The 27,654-nt window shown below is 40.6% G+C and overlaps 3 protein-coding genes, 1 long non-coding RNA gene and 1 other non-coding gene across 11 annotated transcripts in view; 4 read left to right on the plus strand and 1 right to left on the minus strand.

The window, feature by feature from the left end:
- Positions 1-125: 125 nt before the first annotated feature.
- On the plus strand, positions 126-11,024 carry LOC135103795 (tRNA N(3)-methylcytidine methyltransferase METTL6-like). Of its 5 annotated transcripts, none has more exons than XM_064010562.1 (16): positions 126-253; positions 1,888-2,079; positions 2,474-2,555; positions 3,680-3,841; positions 3,963-4,198; positions 6,010-6,173; positions 6,437-6,476; positions 7,469-7,515; positions 7,724-7,767; positions 7,938-8,019; positions 8,248-8,288; positions 8,491-8,563; positions 8,736-8,778; positions 9,546-9,610; positions 9,878-9,907; positions 10,123-11,024. In XM_064010562.1, exons 2-6 carry the CDS (start codon positions 1,904-1,906, stop codon positions 6,170-6,172), a joined length of 819 nt encoding a protein of 272 aa, XP_063866632.1. In that variant the 5' UTR covers positions 126-253; positions 1,888-1,903; the 3' UTR covers position 6,173; positions 6,437-6,476; positions 7,469-7,515; positions 7,724-7,767; positions 7,938-8,019; positions 8,248-8,288; positions 8,491-8,563; positions 8,736-8,778; positions 9,546-9,610; positions 9,878-9,907; positions 10,123-11,024. The 5 variants fall into 5 exon arrangements, with proteins under 5 accessions (XP_063866632.1, XP_063866630.1, XP_063866631.1 ...); XM_064010560.1 differs by having other exon boundaries at positions 7,736-7,767; XM_064010558.1 differs by lacking the exon at positions 6,437-6,476 and adding an exon at positions 1,562-1,705 and having other exon boundaries at positions 226-253; positions 7,736-7,767.
- On the plus strand, positions 7,602-7,671 carry LOC135103915 (small nucleolar RNA SNORD24). The gene has a single exon (XR_010270241.1). It is a non-coding gene; the product is annotated as a small nucleolar RNA SNORD24 (small nucleolar RNA).
- A 5,076-nt stretch (positions 11,025-16,100) lies between the features above and the next one.
- On the plus strand, positions 16,101-19,905 carry LOC135103798 (phosphoglycerate mutase 2-like). Its single transcript, XM_064010567.1, has 5 exons — positions 16,101-16,432; positions 17,682-17,914; positions 18,111-18,253; positions 18,795-18,916; positions 19,460-19,905. The coding sequence occupies exons 1-5, from the start codon at positions 16,153-16,155 to the stop codon at positions 19,624-19,626; spliced, it is 945 nt and encodes a 314-aa protein (XP_063866637.1). The 5' UTR covers positions 16,101-16,152; the 3' UTR covers positions 19,627-19,905.
- A 767-nt stretch (positions 19,906-20,672) lies between these two features.
- Positions 20,673-27,654, minus strand: part of LOC135103797 (clavesin-2-like) — a 45,519-nt gene continuing 38,537 nt past the window's right edge. For 2 of the 3 annotated variants that reach the window (XM_064010564.1, XM_064010566.1), the window contains exons 2-6: positions 25,193-25,529; positions 24,430-24,706; positions 23,560-23,734; positions 23,084-23,194; positions 20,673-22,917 (exon numbers count right to left, since the gene is read on the minus strand). In XM_064010564.1, the coding sequence (XP_063866634.1) occupies positions 22,465-22,917; positions 23,084-23,194; positions 23,560-23,734; positions 24,430-24,706; positions 25,193-25,361 (1,185 nt within the window). In that variant the 5' untranslated portion in view covers positions 25,362-25,529 and the 3' untranslated portion in view covers positions 20,673-22,464. Of the gene's footprint in view, positions 22,918-23,083; positions 23,195-23,559; positions 23,735-24,429; positions 24,707-25,192; positions 25,530-25,899; positions 26,039-27,654 lie in introns of those variants that run through there. The other variant, XM_064010565.1, reaches the window with a different exon arrangement.
- LOC135103799 (uncharacterized) overlaps positions 25,941-27,654 on the plus strand; it is a 77,402-nt gene continuing 75,688 nt past the window's right edge. Inside the window, exon 1 of the long non-coding RNA XR_010270200.1 lies at positions 25,941-26,101. This is a non-coding gene — a long non-coding RNA (uncharacterized LOC135103799). The remainder of the gene's footprint in view (positions 26,102-27,654) is intronic.

Below are 27,654 nucleotides of genomic sequence, written 5' to 3' on the forward strand. Positions count from 1 at the left end.
TTATTGTATATCTACTACATAATTTTTCCATAATTCTAGCTTCCCTAAATACATATATGAACAGTATGAGTAATCTGATGAAAGCTTTGTGGGCATTAGAAGCATAGTTTGATTGAATGAAATGAAATTATAGCCAAATCTGGAAGTTGTTGGCAGTGTGAGGGCGCCGTAGTGAGGTGACGTCAAGATTCTGCCTCACTCCCTCGGACGCGGCACTGGGAGAGGACGACACGTACACGTTCCTGCAGTTCGGGTGAGTTCATAGCTGCTGATTTATCGTCATTGATAATCTGAAACACTTGTATGACACCGAGCACAGCTGGGTCAAAGATCATTGCTCCTCCTGAGGGCGATGTTTCTGGATACGGATCGGTGTTGCCATGGCTACTCAGGGACACCGGCGGGGATGGGCTGCGGCGCCACGTGGAACCCTCCCCGGTTTGGCGGCGGGTTTAAATGTAATGGGTGGATTTATCTTATGGAATTATCTGGAATATGATTCGCTTGTTTCTTTTTTTTCTTTTTTTTTTCTTTTTATTGAAGTTTGTATTCGGGTATTTGAGTTTAGTGTCGGTGGGGATTGTGGATGTACTTGGAACCAATGTATTTGGAGAATGGCTTTTTCCGGGTGTAAATCTCTCTCTCTCTCTCTCTCTCTCTCTCTCTCTCTCTCTCTCTCTCTCTCTCTCTCGTGGTCTATACAATGAAAGAATTGAGATGAACTTTATTTTTCTAAACGAACTTGGGACGAAAACTTGATTCAGTTCTACCAGTGCGTGCATTAATAGACCGTGTATTCCATAGATATAACGGCTATAATAATGACCAGGAAAAATCCAAAACACTTGAAATTAATAGGCATTCACGAATAACTCGTGGAACTAACAAGAAGCAAGTGGATATGCACGTGGCTGGCAGTTCGCTATAAATCATTGTGGACATCGGCAAGCATGGTGGTGCAGAAAGAGCCGCTTGTACACCGGTTAGTCTTGTACAGTAACAATCGTGTCCCCGTCCATCTGGTACCCATTTTCATTAATTTAATGTCTAAAATTTCACCAAGGGATTACCACGTGTAGGTCTGGTAACACTAGTAAAGTCTCTCTCTCTCTCTCTCTCTCTCTCTCTCTCTCTCTCTCTCTCTCTCTCTCTCTCTCTCTCTCTCTCTCTCTCTCTCTCTCTCTCTCTCTCTCTCTCTCTCTCTCTCTCTCTCTCTCTCTCTCTCTCTCTCTCTCTGAAAGCCTCATTTCTTCGCAAAAGCGTGTTTTATCATCAGGCCTATTACCAGAAGTCACCTGTAAGCATTATCTAGCTTGAACCTATAAATTGTCCTATTCGGATTACATATTCTAAAATGGGCTTTTCAATTACTACTAGTAACTTTAGTAGTAAAGTTATTTATATATTTTCTAACCATTTCTTTGTTTACTTGGCCATTTTCGTAGCTTACTGGAAATGTGGTTACTTGTCGGTTATTGCTAAGGTTGACGTGTCACATCGGATCGTTATCTCGAGTTCCTTCTCATCTGAAACTACTTGCTTTTGCTTGGTTGGGGTACAGTTACAGGCATCTCGAGATTAGATAGCCATGCACCACGCGGCCCGCAGACCCCCAGGGCGATGACGTTTCTGGAATGTGGTGGAGGTGCAAGACTAATGTGGTATTGCGTGTGCAGCGGTTTGTTCTCGAATTGCCAAAATGAAAGTAAGATAACCAGACATGATGTAAAAGTATCATTTCTTTCAGTAAATCCTAGTCTTTACTGGCAGATGGTTATATTTTAACTAGATTTTATTTTATTATACTAAATGTTGAGATGAATAACGAGATCAGTGTATGCCAGTTAAATATACGGTACTAAAGTCGTTATATACTGACATTTTCAGGAATGAGAATGTCAGTATGGACTCAGAAGAGCAGAATCAGGTGATGCAGGAGTTGCCAACACTGAATGAGGCACAGAAACAGTCGTTGCTCAAGCAGGACTTGCGGGGGCTGGTGCCTCCCTTCCATCAGCAAAAGTTGGAAAAGGAAGCTGCCAAGAACTGGGACAAGTTCTACAAGCGCAATGAGACCAGGTGGGCAAGAGTTGTTGGTGTTACTGCCAGTTGCTGTACAAGTAACCATAAACTTTGTAATGTTTTCCGAAGGGCTTGGAGGTTTTCATAGTGACTGGGTAGTGGGATTATGGAAATAACCTTAGCCTATTAATATCCACACACTGGCTATTATTTCTGGGCACAATATGATGCCATTTCAATTTGTGGTTTACATGATGAAGGGATCAGCAGTAAAATTAGTGGTCTGAATTTGTCCAAACCTGACCCTACATCACCTATCCTTCAGATGTTAATGCTAATGTTATTTCAGTATTATCCCTGGATTTTGTTTTTCCATTTAACAGTACTGCAGATTAATTTTGCAAATTAAAGCATCAAGTTAGCATTGTATTAACCAAAATGCCCTGTGTAGGTTCTTCAAAGACCGTCACTGGACTACGAGGGAATTTCAGGAGCTTGTTGGAGGTGGGGAAGTTTCTCGGGTACTTTTAGAGGTGAGCACACACACTGGTCAGGCCTTTACTAGCTTTCATGTCATTCATGAAGTTTTTAAATTGAACAATGAATATTTGAAATTTCCTGAGAGTAATTCAAGTTCCTGAGCAAAGGTATGTATGTCAAGAATTGTGGAATGGTGTTTACCATTTTAATGGAAAAGTTGTTGCCAGTTGTTTATAGTAATATTATTCTGAAATGTGTAAAGTGCAGGAAGTGTCTCCAGGTTATTTCAGTAATTTTAGCTGATTATTTATTTACCTGTGTATAATGTATACCAGGCTGGCAATCTCACTCAGGGCGGCCCAGACAAAGCACTGCACACGTATATGCACCATCCTGTGGTGGAAAGGGACAGTCTCATGGACCACCCTGCTACACATGATATAATAAGCATTGCACTGATGGCAAGATTAATAGATTGATTTGGCACCTATAGGTATCATTAACTATATGAACTGGAAGTAACTCCCTAGTAACTGAGTTTATCCTTGACCTTTACTCCATCATTAACCAGACCTAAACATTGTGGAACTCCCTGCCTGTTTCTGTATTTCCACCTTCTTATGATGTGAATTCTTTCAAGAGGGAGGTTTCAAGACACTTAACCTGTAATTTTTGACTACCTTTTTTATTCTCTTCAGGGACTAGCACCTCGGTGGGCTCTCTCTCTCTCTCTCTCTCTCTCTCTCTCTCTCTCTCTCTCTCTCTCTCTCTCTCTCTCTCTCTCTCTCTCTCTCTCTCTCTCTCTCTCTCTCTCTCTCTCTCTCTCTCTCTCTCTCTCTCTCCAGTTCTGTTGCCCTTGGCTAGTGCCCCTCCTACATAAAAAAAAAAAAAAGTGTGTGTGATGTGTGTGTGTGTCTGGCAGCAGCTGTATAGGTAGCTAGAATAGGGAGTGGTCAGGGTGGGAACCACTTGTGTAGCACCTGTATTATATCATTAAATTTTCTAGTTTTATTGTTTATGCACTGTAGTATAGTTACATTTCCCTTGCTAAAGCCTGAAAAGTACCTTATTCAGTGTTAAATTACTTTTAGAGTTTAATCAGTGGAAATGGGTATCATTAGTTTGGTAATGTATGTAAAATTATGGTGGTAACACTATACAGTAACTTAATTTTCAGGTTGGGTGTGGTGTTGGCAACTTTATTTATCCTTTGCTTGAAGACGACCCAAACCTCTTTGTGTATGCTTGTGATTTCTCCTCCCGAGCAGTCCAGTTTGTCAGGGAAAACCCAAAGTATGATCCAGCCAGGGTTCAGGCCTTTGAGTGTGACATTGTTAAGGTAACTATGAAGTCTCTATTGAAATTTTGATGCTCATGTACAGAATAGTGTCAGCATATGAAGAATAAAAGTGGTGTTGCAAACTATTCGGGTGAGAGATTGATAGAATTATTTATTACAGGAAGAGTTGAGCAGTAAGCTGGATGGTAATGAAGTTGATATAATCAGCATGATATTTGTGCTGTCAGCCATTCATCCAGACAAGTTCAAGGATGTCATTGCCAACCTTTACCAGTGCCTGCGTCCAGGAGGTGTGGTGCTGGTGCGGGACTACGGCCTCTATGACATGGCTATGCTTAGGTTTGGCCCAGGGAGCAAGCTAGGGTCACAGCTGTACGTGCGCCAGGATGGGACCAGGTATGTTGTAGTCGGTAATAGTGCTACATATAGACATGTTAGGAAGTGTAGTTCTGTTCAAAAGCTCTGAAAACTAGTGTATTATTGTTTATTAGGTTTTCTGGCTTTATTCTCTTGAGGAAAGACACAGTACAAAGCCTCATGGCTGTAAATACTTAACATTGTCCTTCAGCATTATAATAATTCTCTCTCTCTCTCTCTCTCTCTCTCTCTCTCTCTCTCTCTCTCTCTCTCTCTCTCTCTCTCTCTCTCTCTCTCTCTCTCTCTCTCTCTCTCTCTCTCTCTCTCTCTCTCTCTCTCTCTCTCTCTCTCACACACACACACACACACACACACACACACACACACACACACACACACACACACACACACACACACACACACACACACACACACACACACACACACACGTCTCAGTCCTACCCAAAGATCAGGCACTGTGAGCTCTTGAGTTCTTTCCATAGGGGAATGGCTGGGTGAGTGACCAGCAGATGACTGTAGGTGAATCACACATACACACACACAGATTACACTGTATAAAAATAAACCATTACAGAATTACATAACATTACAAAGCATTTACACACACACACACACACACACACACACACACACACACACACACACACACACACACACACACACACACACACGTCTCAGAAACATGCTGCCACCTGACGCGCCTCGCTCTACCCGTGCCACCAGACACCACAATAAGATAACGCCCCTAAAGGCGCCACGTACGGACTGGTACAGACTCAGTGCGATTCCCACCATGGTGTGAGCCATCAATCAATAGTCTCTTCTAGATTTGACTTACCTTTAGGATTAATGTCAAGTATTTCCCCACCCCCAATGTACATTTTCAGTTTGTTGACTGCCTAAAGAATAAACCGTTTATTATTATTATTATTATTATTATTATTATTATTATTATTATTATTATTATTATTATTATTATTATTATTATTATTATTATTATTACACACACACACACACACACACACACACACACACACACACACACACACACACACACACACACACACACACACACACACACACACATTACAAAGCATAGTTTACACACACACACACACACACACACACAGATTGCTCTGTATAAAAATTAAGGCACTACAGAATTATATACATTACAAAACATAGTTTTCAGCAATACACAAGTCCTCCATATCACAAGGCAGTGAATAGAAAGCTTTTTAATCTTTTCTTAAGAATATTATTATTAGCAAACACTTGACATTATTTGGTGTATTGCCTTTCCTCTTGGCAACATTAGTCTGAGGAAATAAGAGCAAAGTTAATTAGTGTAAACTGTTCCAGTTAAGTAATTCCACACACGTCTACATTAATTTAAGCCACATTTTGTACAGGATTCAAGATACGGTTGATACCATTTAATCCAGTATCTTTTGAGTATGAAATTTTGTAGGTGAGTGAACTACTTGTTTGTTGTCAAGATTATGAAGTGCAGGATTATTTCTTCCCAAAAGCACCAGCGTGGAAATGTTTCACTCTGGCCGTCAAGAGGAAGTAGATCAATTCCTAGTCTAATGGGTGAGGCAGATGGTGTCATTATACATTATGTCTCAATCGGCTCAGGTACAATTGTTCCTCACTAAATGATCATTTTGATACATTTTTCCCACATTCATAGTACTGGAAACCATCTGTATGACATCTAAGGATATAAAGTGTAGGAGAAATGGAGCAGGATCTGTGTGTGGATGAACTGTTTTCTGAAAGTTGTTGTTGTACTGTTGACAGTATTGTTCATGTTCTTCCCAAAGGGCATACTACTTCACCAAGGATGAGCTTGGCAGCCTTTTCCAAGAGGCCAGGTTCACTGTTGCAAGTTGTCATTACGTGGCTCGCCAAACTGTAAACAAGAAGGAAGGCGTAAATGCACGGAGGAATTTTATTCAAGGGAAATTCTTGAAGCCTACAGACTGAGGTATGCAAACTAGTAATGAAGGAGTTTGATAGTAAATACATCACACTGAAAGCTTTGTTTCCTCACAATGAATAGACTCTTGTAAGCTTTGTATTGCAGCAACATAGTAGTGATAGCACTATATTGTTTTGCATGATGAGTAACCATCTTTCGCCTGAAGGTTTTGATGACATTTTAGTCCCAACATTCTGAAGGCAAGTCACAGTTTGATTTTATGTCTTGTCGGACTTACACACTCAGGCATTTTATTCATTCATTTTCAGAGTCTGGGTTTCTGTAAATCTGGGACAGTGGAAAGTCCAGGTTTGTAACTTGGCTTTGATTTTTAGAATTTATTTGCAAATTGACCATCACACCTTGCATGTAGAGAAACACTCAAATTCCTGTTCTTTTGGTAGATATCGTTATATCCAAAGATATTAATTTCAAAGCTGTTATCAGCGCCTGGCACCAGCAGTTACTGAAGTACACTGGATATTGATATTACAACCTTAAGTGATGAACTTTTTCTGTGACAGAATGGTACATGGTGATCGTATTCCCGACGTTGTTCTGAGGAGGGAATACTCCATTTGTAGATGGTACTGGTAAAATCTTTAGGCTGATTTCTCTCTCTCTCTCTCTCTCTCTCTCTCTCTCTCTCTCTCTCTCTCTCTCTCTCTCTCTCTCTCTCTCTCTCTCTCTCTCTCTCTCTCTCTCTCTCTCTCTCTCTCTCTCTCTCTCTCTCTCTCTCTCTCTCTCTCTCTCTCCAGCTTGGTGACAGGAATTCCATTCAGTCCTGGAGATCAGTTAGGTAAGGAGAGGTCATTCATGGAGGCATTTGTTCTTGCTCAATATGTTAATGTATATAAAAGAGGAATTGGGTAGACCACTTACTGACAGTGTTTATCTTTCATCTCATAAGGGGAGAGCTGTAACATGTCTCCATTTATTCCTGTCTTTGTCTTAACTCCTTATATATCTTCATTTCTCATTTCATCTTGTATACTGTAGCAATATTAGCACCTCCTGGATATTACTTGTCTTCCCACACTCCTCCCTCCCTCTCCATTAGACATTTTTCATATTTCTGTGATGCAAGCATTGGTAATACAGACAAAACATTGATTCCAAGACAAGGTGACAGCTTTGCATTTGACGAGAACTTTGCTTTCATAGATACCTTTTATGATGAAAAAAAGAAAAATGACAGAATGAAATATGGTGATCCGTATTCCCAACATGTTCTGAGGATGGCTACAGTTCTAGATGTCACTGGTGAAACTTTTTGGATGATAATGGTTTTCTTTCTACAGGTTGGTGTTGGAAGCATCAAGATCATTCAATCCTGGAGAGAGAATGGGTAAGGAGCCATATATTTCATGGAATCTATATTCTTAGTCTGAGGGTATCCTTGAACATTTTAAGTATCTTGCATTTAGTAATTTTAACTTGTGATGTTACAAATTTGCTACTTCTGATGGAGATGATTACTTAACCACCAAGATCTCTGAGAGATTCATGTGTTGTTTTTAATTCCTTCCTTGATACAGGTCAATCATTATATGCAGTTTACTTTTCAGGTCATAAGGAATCAGCACTGGGTCTCAAGCAGGTGTGTGCTTCTTATGTTTTCATAGACATGATACTGAACTAGATCATGATGATAAACTTAATTCCTGAATTATTTTTGATGTCATTATTAGCTCTAACTGATAAAAAAAAATATTGCTATGTGCTTCAATTTGTAGGGCTGAGGTAATTTTCTCTTGCATTACATTACAGGTGCCCAACTATCTGCATATATATAATCTTGGGCATGGTGAAGCTCATCTTGCTGATACAGATCCAAAATCAAATAATGAAAGTAAGTTGTGCCTTTTTTTTATTTTTTTTATTTTTTTATTTTTTTTATTTTTTTTTTTTTATTATTGTGTGTATGTGTGTGTGTGAGACATGATAAAGATATTTAGTGATGAAAATTTTCGTAATGATCCCTGATTTTTACGTAAGTCTCTGATAAGAGTTTAAAAATTTCTCAAGTTTGCCTTATTGTTCTGAACTAAGTTTGACTTTATTTTTCTGGTGTTTGCAGTTGGATCGCAGTTGTGCAAAGCAAGACGCTTCTGAGAATGGGTAAGTTTTCAGGGAAATTTACAATCGTTTATTTTATTCTTGAATAAGATACAACAAAGTACCTTATCATTGGATTTTGTAAATGATGAAAATGAGAATTGGTGAACCCTGATTTTTGGTACGTTAGTCGCTGACTGTGTCTTAAATAATTACATCCAATTTAGCTTAGTGAGTGTTTCTATTAAATCTGTTTAATTTTCAGACTGGATTGGGATGGCACTGGTTTGAAGTGGATTGGGATGGCACTGGTTTGAAGCTGAAGAATGTAGGATTAGGTAAGTTCATTACTTTGTAGCATTTTCTTTTGGTGCAAGTTTTCATGATGAACATTAATATATGATAAATAATGATTATCACTAAGACACTCTAATTTTTTACTGACATTCTTTGCATTCAGATTGTCATTCCATAACCGGTTAAAGGCTAATTCATCTCCTTTCATTGCAGGTGTTCAGTGGTGGCTTCCAGAAGTACAGTGGTGATATGGAAGGTATGGAAGAGGGCTGCTGTGTAATTATAAAAGTTTGTCTTGTCTATTGCCATGAAGCTGGGGATGAAATCCTAATTCTTGGCTTTATTAATTCCTGGTGGTTTTGGTTGGTCTTGTATGTTCTCAGTAATTTCTGTCATGCATCTTCTTCCTTTAGGTTGAGGTGTCTCGTGTATCTTGATTCCATCTCTCCACCTAATCCTCTGTCTTCCCCTAGTTCTCCCCTCCACCTGGCTCCCTCCTTCATCCTTCATGCCATCTCTTCCATCTTGGCCACATGTTCATACTATTTTCAGATGTGCTCTTGCCTTGTCCATGATGGGTAGAACTGCTTATCTTCTGATGCCCTCATTCCTTCCCTCTGACACTTCCATCAACATGTAATAGCTTCATCTTCATTAAATAGAGGCATACTTTTAAAATTTGTTCACCAAAAAATTTGCTGTTGCTTTGAATATTCTGGGGTGCACCACAATCCTTTAATCTGCAACCACTTCCTTGTTTCAAGCTTCCTTTGTGCATTTAACATTCACTTCTTCACATTGGCCATCCATCCCATTCATGGTCCTTTACTCTCGTAAATCTTGCCTGAGGTCATTGATGTTCAATACTACAGACCCAAACCATGAATGATGATAATTTGGCACCAGATCTGAAACACACTGCTGCAAAATTAGCCTATTCTGATACTTGTATTTGATATTAAGTAAAAGAAAAAACTGTATTGCATTGCTAACACTGCATTTCTTCTCCACATCATCCTACAGTGTTGTGATGGTTCTATGGAGATGGGCCAGTACTTGCTGCCTTGACAGTGGTTTAGTCTGAATCTGTGAGTATTGATTTCTCTCTCTCTCTCTCTCTCTCTCTCTCTCTCTCTCTCTCTCTCTCTCTCTCTCTCTCTCTCTCTCTCTCTCTCTCTCTCTCTCTCTCTCTCTCTCTCTCTCTCCTCTCTCTCTCTCTCTCCATAATGATGATTGCTTATTTGCTACTTATGAGGTCAATGATTTATTATTGCCACCAGATCGCTGAGGATATTTATGTAAAAGATAGTTAGGTAAATTTGTTGGCCGACATTAATAAAGTCTTTTACTCTCAGGTCACGTGAGGTGTGCTTCAGAATACCAAGGTATGTTACCAAGAGTAATTTTTGTTCAGTAAATTAGGTGGCTTGTTTCCAATAAGTTCTAGTGAGTTACAGTTGCATTGTCCCATGTTTACGATGACAAAATAATAACAGTGATGTTCATGTGATCACTATCAGCTACTTCTGAATTTAACAAATAGAAAAAAAGAATACATCTAATAATATTGGTATTGTCTAACACTCGTTACTCTTCACAGGTTGTGAGAGGACTGCCACCGTGGTGCATCAACTGCTGGCACTGCTGTTGGTTGACAAATCATGTCTAAATAGACATGACTTATTTCAGAAGTTCAAGTTGGCTGAAAAAATAGTACTTGTATTTCAAATGTTCAGTTCAGCAAAAAGATTCAATACAAATATCTTGTACTTTGATAATTAGCTTTCGTTGTATTATTTTGCTGCCTTAAGTTCTTGTGCATCCTTAAGGTATTTAAACTCCTTTAATAACATAAGATATTCTTGGAATTAGGGCCCATGCATTAGTCAAGTATGTGAATTGCAAGGTTGTGTCTTGCTCTTGGGGATTTGAGGGCCTTGCAGACTGTGTTGCATGCTGGTAGCAGGCAGGTTATCTGGCTAGATTGTTTAACTGTCAGTCTTGAGGAAGGTCCTGGTGTGCCTGTGTCTTGAAGGCCAGGGTTTTAGGAACCACCCAGAAGATTTGTTGGTGGTGGCTTTTGAATGTAAAGCGATACCAGTGAGTGGAGGAGAGCCGTGTGGTGGGAGTGGTGGCGAGGGCGGTGTTGCAGCGGGTGTTTATAGTGCCTGGCTATATGGGGCACTGTGAGCATTGAGATGTTCGTCAGGCCTAGCCTATGCATGTGGGCATTGATGCAGCTGTGGTGTCTTGTCCAGTCTCGTGACCTCAGTGTCTAGGACACAGCTAGGGGAGTGGGTCTACCAGTGGTGTTATTTGCCCTGCCCGATGAGGTAGTGTCTGAAGATATGCTTTTAGGACAATTCTGAAGTTGTCCTTCACAAGATAAATATTTGTTAGCATTGTAATATTTGAAGTGCATGGTCTTCGGCACTAGGGAGCAGTAGTATACATTTTATTTTTGATTTTTTATAATAATTTTTGATTAAATAAATAATAATGTGTAAGTTTTCAATATCCTTCTGACTTACTTGGCACATACCATAATTTTCTGGTTTCATTGCCCCTGAAATGTTTTTGTATTCAGCTTTTTCTTGACTAGTATACTGCAATAATAATTGGTGAATTCTACTAGCTATTGAATTCCGGGGAAAAGTATAGCCACTAAAATCAACCACTGCTCCTCTACCTCTCATCTCTGTACCACCTCCACCCGCAAGCACTTTTAAACTAGCATTTTTGCAAATCCGATCCTACCACACTCCATTTCATCTATCCCTCCCACCACCAATCTCTACCTAATCTCCCATTACTTTCCTACCAAATAAAAGTCGACATATTTACACCAAATAGTCACAGTATACACAAGATAAGGTTTGGTGTGTTCCTTGATATTTGGCAATGATCTAGTAAATGGCATTAAGTAGGCCTTTTTTCATTCAAATTTTTGTTGTCCTTGTCCACTCCACCCCTGTAATGAGTCGATTCGAGTCCTACCACCACTTCCACCTTTCATCACCCACCCCACCCACCTCACCACGACCTCAGCATCCCCCTCCACCCTCCTCTCCCTTTCCCTTCCACCATTATTGATAGCCTGTGTTACCATTTAATTATTTTAAAAGGTAATACAGGCTACCAATAATGGTGGAAGAGGAAGAGAGATATTCTACGTAGCTGTGACCGCAGGATGTTTAGATACATGGCAGGAGTGATGTGGCAAGACGGGAGGTCTAGCAGTGAGGTGGCGAAGATGTGTGGAGTTTACCATCCTGTTGAGCTAAGGAAGAGAAGACCGAGATGGTTCGGACACGTGAGAATGGTGGAAGGAAGGGTGTTGAGCGAAGTGGAGGTGAGGGTTGGAAGCCGACGGCCTGTGGGAAGACCAAAGAAAAAGTGGAGAAAGTGTGTGACGGAGGATATGAATTTGTTGGGAACAGAAGAGCATATGGCACAAGATCGCTAGTTGAGGAAAGCAGTCATCGCCCGTCCAACCCCACCCTAATGGGAAAATGCGGACGTTAAACGAAAATGATGATGATGATGATGTGTTACCGTTTAATTATTTTGAAGGGGTTTAAACAATCACAAGAACACAAAAGCCTTCATCAGGTAGGAGGAGGCAGTAGACACCTGCCGAAACGATAATTACTCCCAGTGAGGTCTAAAGCACTGTTCAGGGGGTGCTGTGAACTTATCATTAAACCCAGCCGTGACCTCACTGAACGTTTCCCTTTGTGTCTCACAACACAAGGGGGCAGTCATAGCCTGCCCTCTAAAGACAACTCTCTTCTCCATACAAAACTACAAGCACCTAATAACACACACACCCTTCACTCAAAAATTTTAAAATCATCATGGCGACTCCTACACCAGCCTCGGAGTCCCCATCTTGGGAGGGGACCATAAATGTCCCCAGGTCGGACTGCCTTTCTGTCGACGACCCTAAATGTCTTGACACCCCCCTCAACTTTTTCTTCATTAACTTCTGCAATATTCGCGGTCTAAGATCTAATTTTCAATCTGTAGAACACCACCTCTCCTCTTCTAAACCTCATCTTCTTTTCCTCACTGAAACTCAGGTGTCTGAGGCAACTGACAATAGCCCCTTTTCTGTTCCCTCCTACTTTCTCTATCCTCATTTTCGATCCAAAGCTGGATGCTGCGTTTTTGTGCGCAATGACTTAACCTGCTCCCGTGCCCACGCTCTTGAATCTTCCGAGTTTTCCCACCATCTGGCTACGACTACAGAGTCACTCTCATACTAAATTTATCTGTGCTGTATACCTCTCTCCTAACTCCTCTGACTATAAGAAATTCTTTGACTACTTAACTTCCAAAGTGGAGCACATTCTGACCCTCTTCCCTTTTGCAGAGATCTCCATTCTTGGAGACTTCAATGTTCACCACCAGCTTTGGCTTTCCTCTCCCTTCACTGACCATCCTGGTGAACTAGCCTACAACTTTGCTATCCTCCATGACCTAGAGCAATTGGTGCAACACCCTACTCGTATTCCTGACCGTCTTGGAGATACGCCCAACATTCTTGACCTTTTCCTGACCTCTAATCCTTCTGCTTATGCTGTCATCCTTTCTTCTCCGTTGGGCTCCTCCGATCACAATCTCATATCTTTATCTTGTCCTATCACTCCAATCCCTCCTCAGGATCTCCCTAAGCGAAGGTGCCTCTGGCGTTTTGCCTCTGCTAGTTGGGGGGACCTGAGGAGGTATTTTGCTGATTTTCCTTGGAATGACTACTGCTTCCGTGTCAGAGACCCGTCTTTGTGTGCTGAGCGCATAACAGAGGTGATAGTGTCTGGCATGGAGGCATACATTCCTCATTCTTTTTCTCGTCCTAAACCTTCTAAACCTTGGTTTAACACAGCTTGTTCTCGTGCTATACATGATAGAGAGGTGGCCCACAAAAGGTACTTAAGCCTTCCATCACCAGAATCTCATGTACTTTATATTTCTGCCCGGAACCATGCCAAGTCTGTTCTCCAACTAGCCAAAAACTCCTTCATTAATAGAAAATGTCAAAACCTTTCAAGATCTAACTCCCCTCGTGATTTCTGGCATCTAGCCAAAAATATCTCCAATAACTTTGCTTCTTCTTCTTTCCCTCCTCTACTTCAACCAGATGGCACCACTGCTATCACACCTATTTCTAAAGCTGAACTCTTCGCTCAAACCTTTGCTAAAAACTTTATCTTGGACGATTCTAGGCTTGTTCCTCCCTCTCCTCCACCCTCTGACTACTTCATGCCACCTATTAAAATTCTTCGCAATGATGTTTTCCATGCCCTCGCTGGCCTAAACCCTCGGAAGGCTTATGGACCTGATGGGGTCCCTCCTATTGTTCTCCGAAACTGTGCCTCCGTGCTTGCACCTTGCCTAGTCAAACTCTTTCAGCTCTGTCTGTCAACATCTACCTTTCCTTCTTGCTGGAAGTTTGCCTACATTCAACATGTTCCTAAAAAGGGTGACCGTTCTAATCTCTCAAACTACCGTCCTATTGCTTTAATTTCCTGCTTATCTAAAGTTTTTGAATCTATCCTCAACAGGAAGATTCTTAAACATCTATCACTTCACAACCTTCTATCTGATCGCCAGTATGGGTTCCGTCAAGGCTGCTCTACTGGTGATCTTCTGGCTTTCCTTACTGAGTCTTGGTCATCCTCTTTTAGAGATTTTGGTGAAACTTTTGCTGTTGCCTTGGACATATCAAAAGCTTTTGATAGAGTCTGGCACAAAGCTTTGATTTCCAAACTACCCTCCTACGGTTTCTATCCTTCTCTCTGTAACTTCATCTCAAGTTTCCTTTCTGACCGTTCTATTGCTGCTGCGGTAGACGGTCACTGTTCTTCTCCTAAATATATTAACAGTGGTGTTCCTCAGGGTTCTGTCCTGTCATCCACTCTCTTCTATTATTCATTAATGATCTTCTAAACCAAACTTCTTGTCCTATCCACTCCTACGCTGATGATACCACCCTGCACTTTTCCACGTCTTTTCATAGACGTCCAACCTTTCAGGAGGTAAACATATCACGCAGGGAAGCCACAGAACGCCTGACTTCTGATCTTTCTAAAATTTCTGATTGGGGCAGAGCAAACTTGGTATTGTTCAATGCCTCAAAAACTCAATTCCTCCATCTATCAACTCGACACAACCTTCCAGACAACTATCCCATCTTCTTCAATGACACTCAACTGTCCCCCTCTTCTACACTGAACATCCTCGGTCTGTCCTTTACTTATAATCTGAACTGGAAACTTCACATCTCATCTCTAGCTAAAACAGCTTCTATGAAGTTAGGTGTTCTGAGACGTCTCCGCCAGTTTTTTCTCACTCCCCCCAGCTGCTAACTCTGTACAAGGGCCTTATCCGTCCATGTATGGAGTATGCTTCACATGTCTGGGGGGGTTCCACTCATACTGCTCTTCTAGACAGGGTGGAATCAAAAGCTTTTCGTCTCATCAACTATTCTCCTCTAACTGACTGTCTTCAGCCTCTCTCTCACCGCCGCAATGTTGCATATCTAGCTGTCTTCTACCGCTATTTTCATGCTAACTGCTCTTCTGATCTTGCTAACTGCATGCCTCCCCTCCTTCCGCGGCCTCGCTGCGCAAGACTTTCTTCTTTCTCTCACCCCTATTCTGTCTCTAATGCAAGAGTTAACCAGTATTCTCAATCATTCATCCCTTTCTCTGGTAAACTCTGGAACTCCCTGCCTGCTTCTGTATTTCCACCTTCCTATGACTTGAATTCCTTCAAGAGGGAGGTTTCATGACACTTATCCACCAATTTTTGACCACTGCTTTGACCCTTTTATGGGACTGGCATTTCAGTGGGCATTTTTTTTATTAGATTTTTGTTGCCCTTGACCAGTGTCCTTCCTACATAAAAAAAAAAAAAAAAGATGGCACACATCGCTACTGAATACATGGGCCAGGAATAGCAAAAGTTTTATTGCAATTAACCCTACTTATTAAATTTTCGAGTATGTTAAAGCCAAAATCTACATAAACAGCTTCTGTAGATCTTGGTTCAAGTAGAGTTGGCAAGCATTATAGAGCCAAGCCGGGTGCCTGACGACATCACCGTCCTGCATGACCTGTATTAGAGCGGATATCCCGCATTTTCAGGGTGTGGTTAGGACTGTGTGGACTCCTCTTATGTGACCAAACTCACTAAAAGCATGCTATCATACACATACGATAGTTAACACACAAAGCCATTCCATTAGCATATATGTTGATGAAGGGTATTAGTTGATTTACTCTTATTCATTTTTATTTCCTCATGGGATGTTTATGCTAATAATACAGTGTCTTATGAATGTTGTTAAACATATCTGAGAATCATTATTAGTTGTTTCGGTCGAATTTCAGTCTTGCAGGTGTCACATAGGAAATTCCGTTTTAGCTATTTGGTAAGAAGGGAGAGAGAGAGAGAGAGAGAGAGAGAGAGTAGCGTTCGAAAGGTTTGGTGTCCCTGCATTGATCACGAAGCGGCGGCGGAAAAAAAAAAAAAAAAAAAAACGATACTTGGAAGGCGCACAGCACACCATTACATTTCCACTGGTTGGATTTTAACATTTGATCGTGGATGAGTATCACGTGCAGCGATGTATATATTTAGTGTCAGGACATTGCATTGTATGGCGAGAGTGGCAGCCTTCGGGACGTGCTCAAGGTCAGGGAGGTCGTGCAGCGGACGAGTGTCAGCGCCAGCACGTCCTCCGCCGGCAGTCTCCTTCAGCTGGTCGCCCTGTTCAGAACCCACCACCTCTACACACCACTCCAAGATGGCCAAGTATCAGATTGTTATGGTCCGTCATGGTGAGAGCGAATGGAATAAGCTGAACAAATTCTGCGGTTGGCACGATGCTCAACTCTCCGAGCAGGGTAAGAAAGTATGTCACCTTCATTATGGTCACCTGCTGGGCCGCTTGTCTGCTGACCACCGGCGCCGCTCTGTCCCACAGATAGCACTCACTCCCACCTCATTATTGACATTATGACAATGCCAATGTCTTCTTATTATACTGGATATCTTCATCTAAGAGATATTATATTCAGAATGCAGTGTCAGAGAACAAACTGTAGGTAAAGTCGTAATGGAGCATGACTGGCTGACTCACTGCGTGCAGTAATGAAGGGAGGAAACAGTTTTTGTAGTATACTATTTGTCTGTTATTCTTCTTATCGTGGATTAAAACATAATTCAGACCTTGGTGTGGGCATATACTGAGTCGCATGTAGGCTCATGTTATTGACACCCTATCAGTGCACTGTGGTATTCATGCATTTTTATCTTGTGATTAGAGACTTACATGTCACTACAGTGGAGTATGTATGTATGTATATTTTGTATTGGCTTCTTGGCCTGTTATATAATAAAATGAATTTCATTTACGGCCTTAATATTTTCAAGGTCGCAGAAGTGACATTGGACTTGGCAAGGTTGAGTATCCTTGCAAGGACAGTGCTGTTAATAGGCACATTGTTGACCAGGTTGTTGATTCCCAATGGAGAAATGGATTTTGAATTACTATTTCTTCCTTGACATGAAAATTATTTACTAATATAATATAATGAAATGGTTCTTTTGCTGATCATGACGAAACCAGTTCTTAGGTTATTTAATCAGTAATCACAGATTATTTGACTTTACTTGTGTAATCCAACGCACCTGCTGACTTCACCTACTTTGAACTTGATGTATGGAAGGTTTGTCTGGTTACATTAATTCTGATGACTGTAAAAACAATCAATCTCTTTTTAGGATTTTTTTTTCAGTAAGTTTAGGTCAGGCTAATTATTTGCTGGGGATCTAGGGAGGAAGGGCGACAGAACCATTATGTTATGAAGTTAGTCTTACCCCAGATTTGGGGTCTGATTTAGGAAGAAGCAATCATGTGACACTTAAGATAGGTCTCTGCACATGAACAGTCGGTGTATGATGATCAAATGAGTGCCTGCTAAATAGTCTCAACTTATTTTGCTGTGGCTGAGCATTAGGAATAATAGTATGATTGTCATGAAAGTCTGTCAGTATTTAAGTGGCTTGATTAAGTGAAGTGTCTTTTCTGTGTCCCCTTTGTTGCAAGTTTCTGTAAGTTAAGCAACATTAAATGGATGGTTTTGGCTGCAGGTGTGAAGGAGGCTCATGCCGCTGGGAAGGCACTGAAGGATGCCGGCTTCAAGTTTGACCTTGCCCACACCTCTGTATTGACCAGGGCCAACAAGACCCTTGATGCCATTCTGGAGGAGATTAACCAGAAGGACATCCCCATCCAGAAGACCTGGCGTCTCAATGAGCGTCACTATGGTGGCCTTACTGGCCTCAACAAGGCTGAGACCGCCCAGAAGCACGGTGAAGAGCAGGTGGGTGGTGTTGAAAGGGAGAACTTTGCTTGGGTCACACTGGAAATTTATTGGCAGGAAGTTTGGAATACATTTTATTAGATTTACTTCAATATTGGTTCAGATGAGGCTTTTTTGCATTATATTCACCTCAATGAAGGATAGAAGAACTACAATACACTATGTTTTCCTGTACAATGTACTTTTATACTCTCAGGTGAAAATCTGGCGGCGCAGTTTTGACATTCCTCCTCCCCCAATGGATGAGAGCAACCCTCACTACAAGGAAATTGTGGAAGACCCCCGCTATGCTGATGGCCCCAGCAAAGAAGAGTTCCCCATGTTTGAATCTCTGAAGCTGTAAGTAATTTGGTGGATATGTCAAATACTGGATAAAAAATTAATGTTCTTAAAATTATTATTCACATGATTTATTTTTGTTTCTTTGGATATGTTTCATTTTACTGATTAAGGTTCATCTTTCATAGAAGCTCCTTAATTGTACAGCTGCAGCACATCTTCATGTGCTCCTGTCCTTGCATGCTTGAATCTCTCTCTCTCTCTCTCTCTCTCTCTCTCTCTCTCTCTCTCTCTCTCTCTCTCTCTCTCTCTCTCTCTCTCTCTCTCTCTCTCTCTCTCTCTCTCTCTCTCTCTCTCTCTCTCTCTCTCTCTCTCTCTCTCTCTCTCTCTCTCTCTCTCTCTCTCTCTCTCTCTCTCTCTCTCTCTCTCTCTCTCTCTCTCTCTCTCTCTCTCTCTCTCTCTCTCTCTCTCTCTCTCTCTCTCTCTCTCTCTCTGTAAAATTCCATGCTAAGATATATCATTGGGAATTTCTTTTCATTTAGGGAAAGAAAACTATAAAATATTATGAAAATACCTTAGTCTATTTATTTTCATCTCACAGGACTATTCAGCGCACTCTGCCCTACTGGAATGACGTCATTGTGCCCCAGATGAAGTCAGGAAAGAAGATCCTCATTGCTGCTCATGGAAACTCCCTCCGTGGCATTGTTAAGCACCTGGACTGTGAGTATACTACTAGCAGATTTTCTATGCAATTTGTAAGGGAAAACTATACCTGATTTCTTTGACTCTTCCTTCCAGACTGACCTTCACTTTTCCTTTATATCACACCTTCACTTCATACTAAGACACACCTTCTTCTCAAACATACTCTGGATGTCTCTTCTTTTACTCTTAAGCATTCGATATCAATGTAGATTATAAATAGAAAAAAGAAACAAATAGTATTCCAAAAAGTTAGCCAGTATAATTCCAAAGGTGTCTTTATATTCTTATTTTTAAAACTGTTCAAGTTGTAGGGAGGGGGAAGTAAGAAATGTGTAAAGAGCTCCAGAGTTTTTTTATTATTTTTTTTTTACATAAAAGAGGCACCAGCCAAGGGCAATAAAATGAGAGAGAAAAAAAAAGAGGCCCACTGAGAGTGCCACTGAGAGTGTCAATCTCAAAAGAAAGATCAAAATGATCATCCAGAATTGGAGGATAAGTGTTTACTATTGAAAGAGGCAGTGAAGGGAACAGAGTGAAATAAACAACATTTTGTTACAGCCATGTCGGACGAAGCCATCATGGGTCTAAATCTTCCCACTGGCATCCCATTTGTATATGAGCTGGATGAGAACCTGAAGCCAGTTGTGTCCATGAAGTTCCTTGGTGATGAAGAGACGGTGCGCAAGGCCATGGAAGCTGTGGCTGCTCAGGGCAAGGCCAAGTAAAGTCTTTGAGCTGTATAGTTACCGTGTCAGAAGGAGTTATTGCGTTACAATGTGGAGTTTGTATCTTCTCTTCTAAAAATGTTTTGATTAATTTTAGAATGTAATGCCAAATTTGTTTTTTTTTTTTAGAACTTTCATTCGATCAGGAAAATTTTGTCTAGTCATTCTTCTTTTGTTGTGGATCTTGTGCAGCCCATATACAGAAGTGTATGTGTATGTGTCTGCTGTATTGTGAGGTTATGTATCAATGTATGAATGACATTAAATTTATTTATGAAGTATACTTTTTTTAATTGATACAAGAAAAGAGCTTGTGCTTAAAGCACTGAATCAAGATATATGGAGTTATATTAGATCTAAGTATGTGCTACTCATGGTTGTTATGCCTCATTCACAAAACATGAACATATACATCCTATTCCATAAACATTATAAAGTTTCCAGAAGCCTTACTTACCCTTTCTTTTTTTTCTTTCCGAAATCACTAATAACTAGCTGTTATTTATTGTCTATATTAATACTGTAATAGCTTTTTCCCTTCCATGTACCTGGCTGAAATCCTCCTTATAGAGATGCCTTTGAAATGTGTCAAACCTTAGTTCCTCTCTTCAGGATGGTTACATTTTTTTCTTTCATATAACTTATTAGATTTTAGTTTGGTCATGCCAGAAAGTGATGTCATGGCTCTTTTCACATGTTTTCATTATTTCAAGTACTAGTAATACACATCCATTTACATTTGGATACCATGATAAAAACTAATGGAGATTTGCACTTTAATTTTCATGGATTTTCACTTTCTTTTTTCAAATGCCCAAAGATTTTTTTAGTGGCAATGATTTGTGGCTACTGGTAATTTCTTGTTAAGTGCCAGAAATATAGAAATGTGTATTTTTACCCCCTGTGGCACAGAGATAAGAAGTAGTGGGAGAGGTGCCAGCAGTGTGAAGTGTTGCTAGGGAGGTTCTCATTGAAACGTTCAGTGCACCTTGCTCCCAGAGTTGGATTCAAGAGCATATTTATCAAAGTATGATAAGGGTCTAATATATTTTATATAAAAGTTTATTGCCTAGTAAAAATTATACACATGTATACTGAAAATCATAATTAACATTTGTTTACTGTTTACTTGCCTACACTGGCATTTTTCAAAGCCCATCACTTAAAAGCCTTTATACATCTTGTGAATAGGTTTCTTCAAGGTCTGGCTGAAATCATGACATAAACCACATACAAGTAATCATCATAATTTGATTTCAATCTTGTACAGGAAGAAGTCACATTTGCTTGCTTAAAATAGAAATAGTTATACAAACACTGCAGTACATACATTTATCAAACTCTGGAGTACAATGTGTGCCTATGCCTGCAGTACAGCAGCTTGAATAATGGTAAACAAAAGTTATCCTTGGCATCACTGAATACATTCATATCTTCTAATTTTATATTGTATTGAATGTAAGTTATTGATGCTCTGCAAAAAAAAAGTATTAAGGAATTTTCTTAATCATAAAGACCAGAATAAAATGCATAACCGTTGTTATGAAATTCGTACTCTTGGATATGACAAACTGAAATGCCTGTGGATGGGATGAGCACCTGAGACCATCACCTGCCACTGTGATGGGACAGGTGGATCTGAAGAAACCTTTCTGATATGTTGCCAAACAAACAGATACAAAGAGAAATCATAGGCTATAAGGAGGAAATCTCAAATATTTTCTTGGGGAACACTTGACTAGTAATAAGTTATGAATAAGTATATGAAAACAATAGTTGGGCCAAAATATGACTGAGATATTTTGTGTACAAATGGTTGTATTGATATGATTAGTTCATAACTGACCACAAATGGAGAGCTTTAATTCCTTTATTTCTCTGACACACACACACACACACACACAGAGAGAGAGAGAGAGAGAGAGAGAGAGAGAGAGAGAGAGAGAGAGAGAGAGAGAGAGAGAGAGAGAGAGAGAGAGAGAGAGAGAGAGAGAGAGAGAGAGAGAGAGAGAGAGAGAGAGAGAGAGAGAGAGAGAAATTACAATAAAGTGAAGTTTACACTTGTGCAGTACTTTTGTAGCCCATATTGACTGAATTATAGAATTTCAATCCAATTTTCTTCTAATCTTTTTTAGCTCAATATAGGTCATGTCAGAATACTACATTTTGATTATGTAATTATTCCACATATCAAAATTAAAGAAAATGATAACATATGATGTAGAAAGGATTCTTTTGGGTGAATCTCCGGTCAGTTTACACGATGTTACCACTAAGAGATAACCTTGACGGGGTCATCACAATTCTCCCTTGAGGGCAATGCCTTACCATCATATTGTCATGAATTCTCAGTACATACAAAAGACTAGAACAGTTTAACATTACAGTGAAGGCTCCATGCAAGAGTGTTGTAGTTCATGTAAACATTAGCATTTGCCAGAAAATTCTTATAAAAAATAAATGGATTTTCAGGAGTAAGCACATAGGTAATAACACACAAAAACATCTTGTGCACTGGAGAAATAAATAACTTCCAAGTGAAAGTATTGTATATATATATATATATATATATATATATATATATATATATATATATATATATATATATATATATATATATATATATATATATATATATATATATATGGTTCAGGAAGAACAAAGTACACAAATGTTCATTATGTCAAACTTTCACCGGCACCACATGCAATCTAGAACATAAGCTGATACTGCAGCTTTTAAAGCAAAACTCTTGGTGAAAGCTTTTCAATGTATGTAAAATGAGAGTCTTGTATCAAATTGATTTCCATTATACATCTTGCTTTGATAACTGTATCTCTAATGAGACTTCAATGAGGTATCTTCTCCCTCACTAACATTACCATTTTTGGTGGCACTGTTAGAGTCACTCAACCCAAACAACATTGAGGTAAAACTTTTACTTGGCTCAACAGTACTTTCACTTTTGGTCACCAGAGGGGTGCTCTGGGAGTCTGCTGCTGTGTTGGGTGAGCATTCTGTGGTATCTAGGAGGGAAGAGTTAGTCTTTGCATTGACTGTAGTAGTTTTGACATCTGTACTCTGCACAGCTTTTGGAGGCTCTGGTGTAGGAGTGGTTGGGGAGGCTGGTGTAGTCTTTTCAGTGGTTTGCTGAGCAGGTGTGTAGTTAAGCATGGTGGAGGCCCAGGTGAGTGCATGGTACTCTCCTCCCTCTCCTCCGAGCTCAGCAGGCAGGAGCCTTGGTGGCACTTGGGCATGCAATCTTGCTAAATTATTCCCATGAACATGTATCTGCAAAGAATATGTGAAAAGTGATTGAGATGGCTTCAATTTATCATGTAATTTGAGCTTTACAAATGTATATACCATTTTCTACTCCAGCCATATTTTACTTCAAATCAACTTTTAGATACAATACTGTAGTAAATCTCGTCCTTTATTTGTATGCAAAACTGACCCTTGAGCGCAGTTTCTCCTTGAGGAATGGACGAGCAAGACCCAGGGCTGCTTCCACATACCAGGGCTGGTTGATGAGGTGCAGGGCTCCCAGACGCAGTGGGAAAGCATCCTGTTGTGGAAAAAATTAGAGGAGAAATGTGAGTGTTAAGGACTATGTATGTATATGTAAGACTATCCTGTCTCTGGTTCTCCTTTTCTCTGTCTGTCTCTACTGCCATGGGGTATGCATGAGATTACCCTGTCTATGTCTCTCCCTCTCTCTGTCTGTCTCTGCTGTTTTGATCTTGTAGTGATTGTGGAGATGATCCTCAATGGTCACAAAGACATGCATATAAACACACACAACACAGATCACCAATACATGAGGTAATTGTAAACAAGTATTATTAGTATGAGGCTCAAAAAGGACAAGGCCTGAGATCAGGACTATGTATTTCTTCTGAGTTCAGTAGACAGAAGTAATAATGGAGTCACCTGCAGTCCATCCAGCATGAGCCTGAGAAGTTTTGGTGATAAACTGGTGGTTAGTCTGGCTGGAAAGTTGGACCAGTCGAGGATGGCTACCACTCCATTGGACTGCACTGCCTCATCCTCCACCAGCCTCTCCAGGGTCAGCAGTACTGCCTGGTACACTGTTCTCACGTCATACCTGGCAAATGGATGCTGGATGAGATCTTAGTGGTGGCTTATTGTGTTTTTTATTTTACCACCCAAAAGAAGACAAGTAAAGAAGTAACAGTAAAAATATTCATGAGAGAAGAACTAGGTAATTTTGTTTTCTCAAAATAAAAGGCAAAGAGGTAAAGAATATTCAAGAGAAAAGAATGAAATAATCTTTCCCAAATTTACAAGAAAAAACAGTAAAGAATATTTAAGAGAGGAGAATGAAACAATCTTATTTCCATCACTCCAAGGAAAGAAAGTAATAATTGGTCCTAACAGATTGTCATTTTATGTATAATTCAAGTGGCCATGAAAGGATGCTTCTCTCATAAATGTCTCCTTGACTTGGGTTAGTATTTAGGTCATGTGTAGGGTCATGCATTAGAAAGCTGGGCCAGTAGTTTAAAGTTTCATGTTAACAATGGGAGATAAAAGTGAATATAGCAATATTGCAGAAGGTACAGTATATACCTTGCTGTTTTTAATATTCATCTCATATCAGTAATTTGCATTGTACACAGGAACTATACTACAAAAAAGGAAATGATTAGTAGATGTATGTATGATCATACTTCATAATAAGACAGAGGTGGCATGTCTTGAGTCAAGCAACATCATTAATATAGATGGATGTGATAAGATGCCACTGAAGGGCACGAGTTTAGCAAGTGAGATGCTTACTTTGTGTGGTCCCAATTGGAGGCAAGGAGGACTATAACGGGCCTTCCACAGGGGTCCCGCTCAGCCAGTACTCCTGGCAGCCCGTCTAGAAGGGCTGTCTGGATGGCTGTTTCACCCTTGCCGTCACACTCGCCGCCCACGTTGAGGCCCCGGAAAAGATCTCTGTGGCGCTGGCGGTACTCAAAATAGTGGCACAGCAGCAGGAAGGCGTCTCCCACTCTGAACTTCCTGGCTCGAAGGAAGCGCATCAAGAAAGCAGGGTCCGTTCTGAGGAAAGCTGGAAACAAATTCGGAATGTATATGTCATGTTTGATTTTGTTACTACCATTATTTTTTATATCATTTGACTGGAAGTGTGGCCAGGTTTTGTATACATGTACTTGACTTATTTCTGATTCAAATATTCAGTCTTCTGTCAGTATATCATGATATTTCAGTGATAGTCTGTCTATTGTGTGTAACATGAGATATTCAATAAAGACAAGGACAAAAGCTACTGTATAAATGTGTGAATGATTTTAAATTCTCACACACACAAAAAAAATAAATAAATAAATAAATAAATAAATAAAAAAATGAAAAAATAAATAAATACAAATAAATAAATAAAATAAAACAAAAATGGATAAACAAATATATTTAAAAAACAAAACTAGACAAAATAACATTAAATAAAAAAAATAAATAAACAAATAGATAAAGGCCACTACTGTCCCAAATCCTTGCCGCTGTATTGTTTATAGCCCAGCACACTCGTACTCACCCACATCAGGCCTGGTGGGCAGGAGGGCGTGCAGCTGCTGGACGGCGTGGCTGGAGTCGGGCAAGGGCATGGTGCTCTCGAAAGGCTTGCGATCCACGCCCACGTCATCGCACGAGAAGGGCGGGACCATGTGCCGCCCCCACGTTCCTCCCAGCTCACACACATCCATATCTGGGGGCGCTGTCTTGTGCGCTCCCCTGAGGGCGGCCCTGAGCAGCTTGCCGGTGATGTAAGTCCCTTAACGACTTTACTTTCCCTGGCGGTGGTCTCTCCTCACCGCTCGCGGGGAGGCAAGGGAGAGACCTCGAGAGGCGGCGGCGCTTCTCTGCGTTATGACCTGGAAAGAAAGTATGTAATGTTCGTCAGCCTGTAACATACCACCACACTGACAGGAACAGTTATGAGAGTGGTATTAGCTCTTGTACGTTACCCTTTCCACCGTCTTCTGACAAGAGCAGTTATGAAACCGGTATAAACTCATACATGTGAAACTATGTATCCTTTTCCACCGTCTCTTTAAAAGAGCACACTATAACACAGGCATAGACATACAACTTCTTCCGCCTCTCCTTTCTTACCCCAAAGACAATAGGGAAGAAAACGAATTGTCATTGGTTTTTGTACGTGCACACAGTATTATTAGATGCGGTAGAAATACATGTTATTTATGAAAATCGTTTATAGTAATAATTATCCTTGAATGCTACCAATTACTGGTGGTGTATGTGATAATGGCACCAGTCCAAGCAGTCGGTCAGTGTTGACGTGTCGAGGACGGTGAGTGGAGACACTGTGGGGAGGAAGTGGGGCTTGTGGTGTGCGGAAGTGTATGTGGGCAGGTTCTGTTGACGCTGATGAATCACATCTTGCTTAAGAACACTGTGACATCTGGCCGTCTGACCTTAGTGGGTGAGTACATGCAGTTTTATGAAGTTTCATGCAAGGTCATGGTTTCATGTTTTGGTCTTGGTGGAAAGCGACTGTTGGTGACGCTAGTTGTTTGCAGTTGTTTGTTTGTTTGCCGTCCGTTTATGATACGGATAACTTATGTCGCTAATGTCAAGGTAGGGAAGAGATGGATTACACTGGGAGGTCAGATGAGTTTTGTGTACTGTGACTGCCCACGTCAGCGGTAATTACTGGGAGGGTTGGGGCTGGGGGGATTGAGGCAAGCTATCGAGAGTATGGGAAAGGAAGAGCTTTTTGCTCGCACAGACGCTTATTAAACATGAACACCTGGCATAGTGAAAGGATGTGGTGCAAGTTTTTAGTATAATCAGAGATATTCTAATCTAATGAATCAGATGGAAGTGTAAAGGTGAAACGGTGGCGCCGCCAACTAGATAGGAGTGTAAATTTTTCCCTTCCTTGGTGAACATTTAATCCCACATTTTCGGTATTATTATTCTTTTCATATTTATAGGAGTTAGTTTGTTGTGGGAGGAACACAAAAGTGGATCATAATTAGGTCACTAAAAGATATAGTTTCGAAAGACCACCGACAACAGAAGGATTGAACGAGTAAATTAGACTTTGTTAGCGCTTGTTGCTGCCTGTTGCTCTATTTTAGTTTTAATCGTCGAATGTCACTGAAATAGAATTGAGTGTCACAATGTCATTAGCAGTGAATTCCACAGCTGGGTATTGCGATGGTGTTACAGGTAAATATTTCGCAGGGATTTGCGCCGTGATTAAATGACCGGTTCGAGCACCGTCACTGCATAGCTCAATTGTCCTCAAACTGTTGCTTAGAGGCGCATTAAACGAGTTCGACGGCGCATCAACCCTGTAGTCAGTGCAGTGCAGGCCTACTAAAAGGCACACATGTAAGAACGCATACCTAACTAGGAAAATTCCGCGGCGCACATTGGATATAATTTGCAAATCACTGGCTTAATTACCCGACGTTTAAACCAGTTAATTACTCACACTTGGTGTTATACTTTTATAGGGTCAGGAAAATCATATTCCTCAAAATGTCTCTTTACTCACTCTAAAAATAACGATTACAATAGTAGTGATGTACAGTACTACGCAGGAACCATACGAAGCTACCAGGAAAAAATGTACCTATGTATATTTGTTTAATTGAATGAGACTCAAGTATTATTACTGAATGATAAAGCATATCGCTTTATCGTGTTGACCTCTTTCCGCATGCGTTGTAGGATGTTACTGAATGTATTACACGGTCAAAGGAAGTAAGCAGACTTATAACTAGACTAATAGGCGGGCGGGGCTTTCTCTTCCTCCCTTAATAGTAATCCCGGGCTGGGCTGGGCTGCCTTGACCTTGGTTCCCTGCCCCGCCTCGTGTCTTCTCGTAATCCAGGACGAACCCACTGCTGACTTGTAAAGGAAGGGACCACAGGGCGTGGGAGCCGAGGTGCGGCGGGAGGGGCATATGGGGCGGCTGGTGGCCTTGGGCAGCGAGGTGTGAAGGGCGCGGTGACTCATGGCAAC

This window comes from Scylla paramamosain, chromosome 9 (genome assembly GCF_035594125.1).
Source record: "Scylla paramamosain isolate STU-SP2022 chromosome 9, ASM3559412v1, whole genome shotgun sequence".
NCBI classification, from domain to species: Eukaryota; Metazoa; Arthropoda; class Malacostraca; order Decapoda; family Portunidae; genus Scylla; species Scylla paramamosain.

Bases quoted from the DNA above. Each gene is read 5' to 3' on its own strand.
- LOC135103795 (XM_064010562.1), top strand. From the start codon at position 1,904: ATGGACTCAGAAGAGCAGAATCAGGTGATGCAGGAGTTGCCAACACTG. The intron at 2,556-3,679 runs GTGAGCACACAC...CTTAATTTTCAG, and splicing joins TTTCTCGGGTACTTTTAGAG to GTTGGGTGTGGTGTTGGCAA. The intron at 4,199-6,009 runs GTATGTTGTAGT...TTCTTCCCAAAG, and splicing joins GTGCGCCAGGATGGGACCAG to GGCATACTACTTCACCAAGG.
- LOC135103798 (XM_064010567.1), top strand. From the start codon at position 16,153: ATGTATATATTTAGTGTCAGGACATTGCATTGTATGGCGAGAGTGGCA. The intron at 18,254-18,794 runs GTAAGTAATTTG...TTCATCTCACAG, and splicing joins ATGTTTGAATCTCTGAAGCT to GACTATTCAGCGCACTCTGC. The intron at 18,917-19,459 runs GTGAGTATACTA...ATTTTGTTACAG, and splicing joins CATTGTTAAGCACCTGGACT to CCATGTCGGACGAAGCCATC.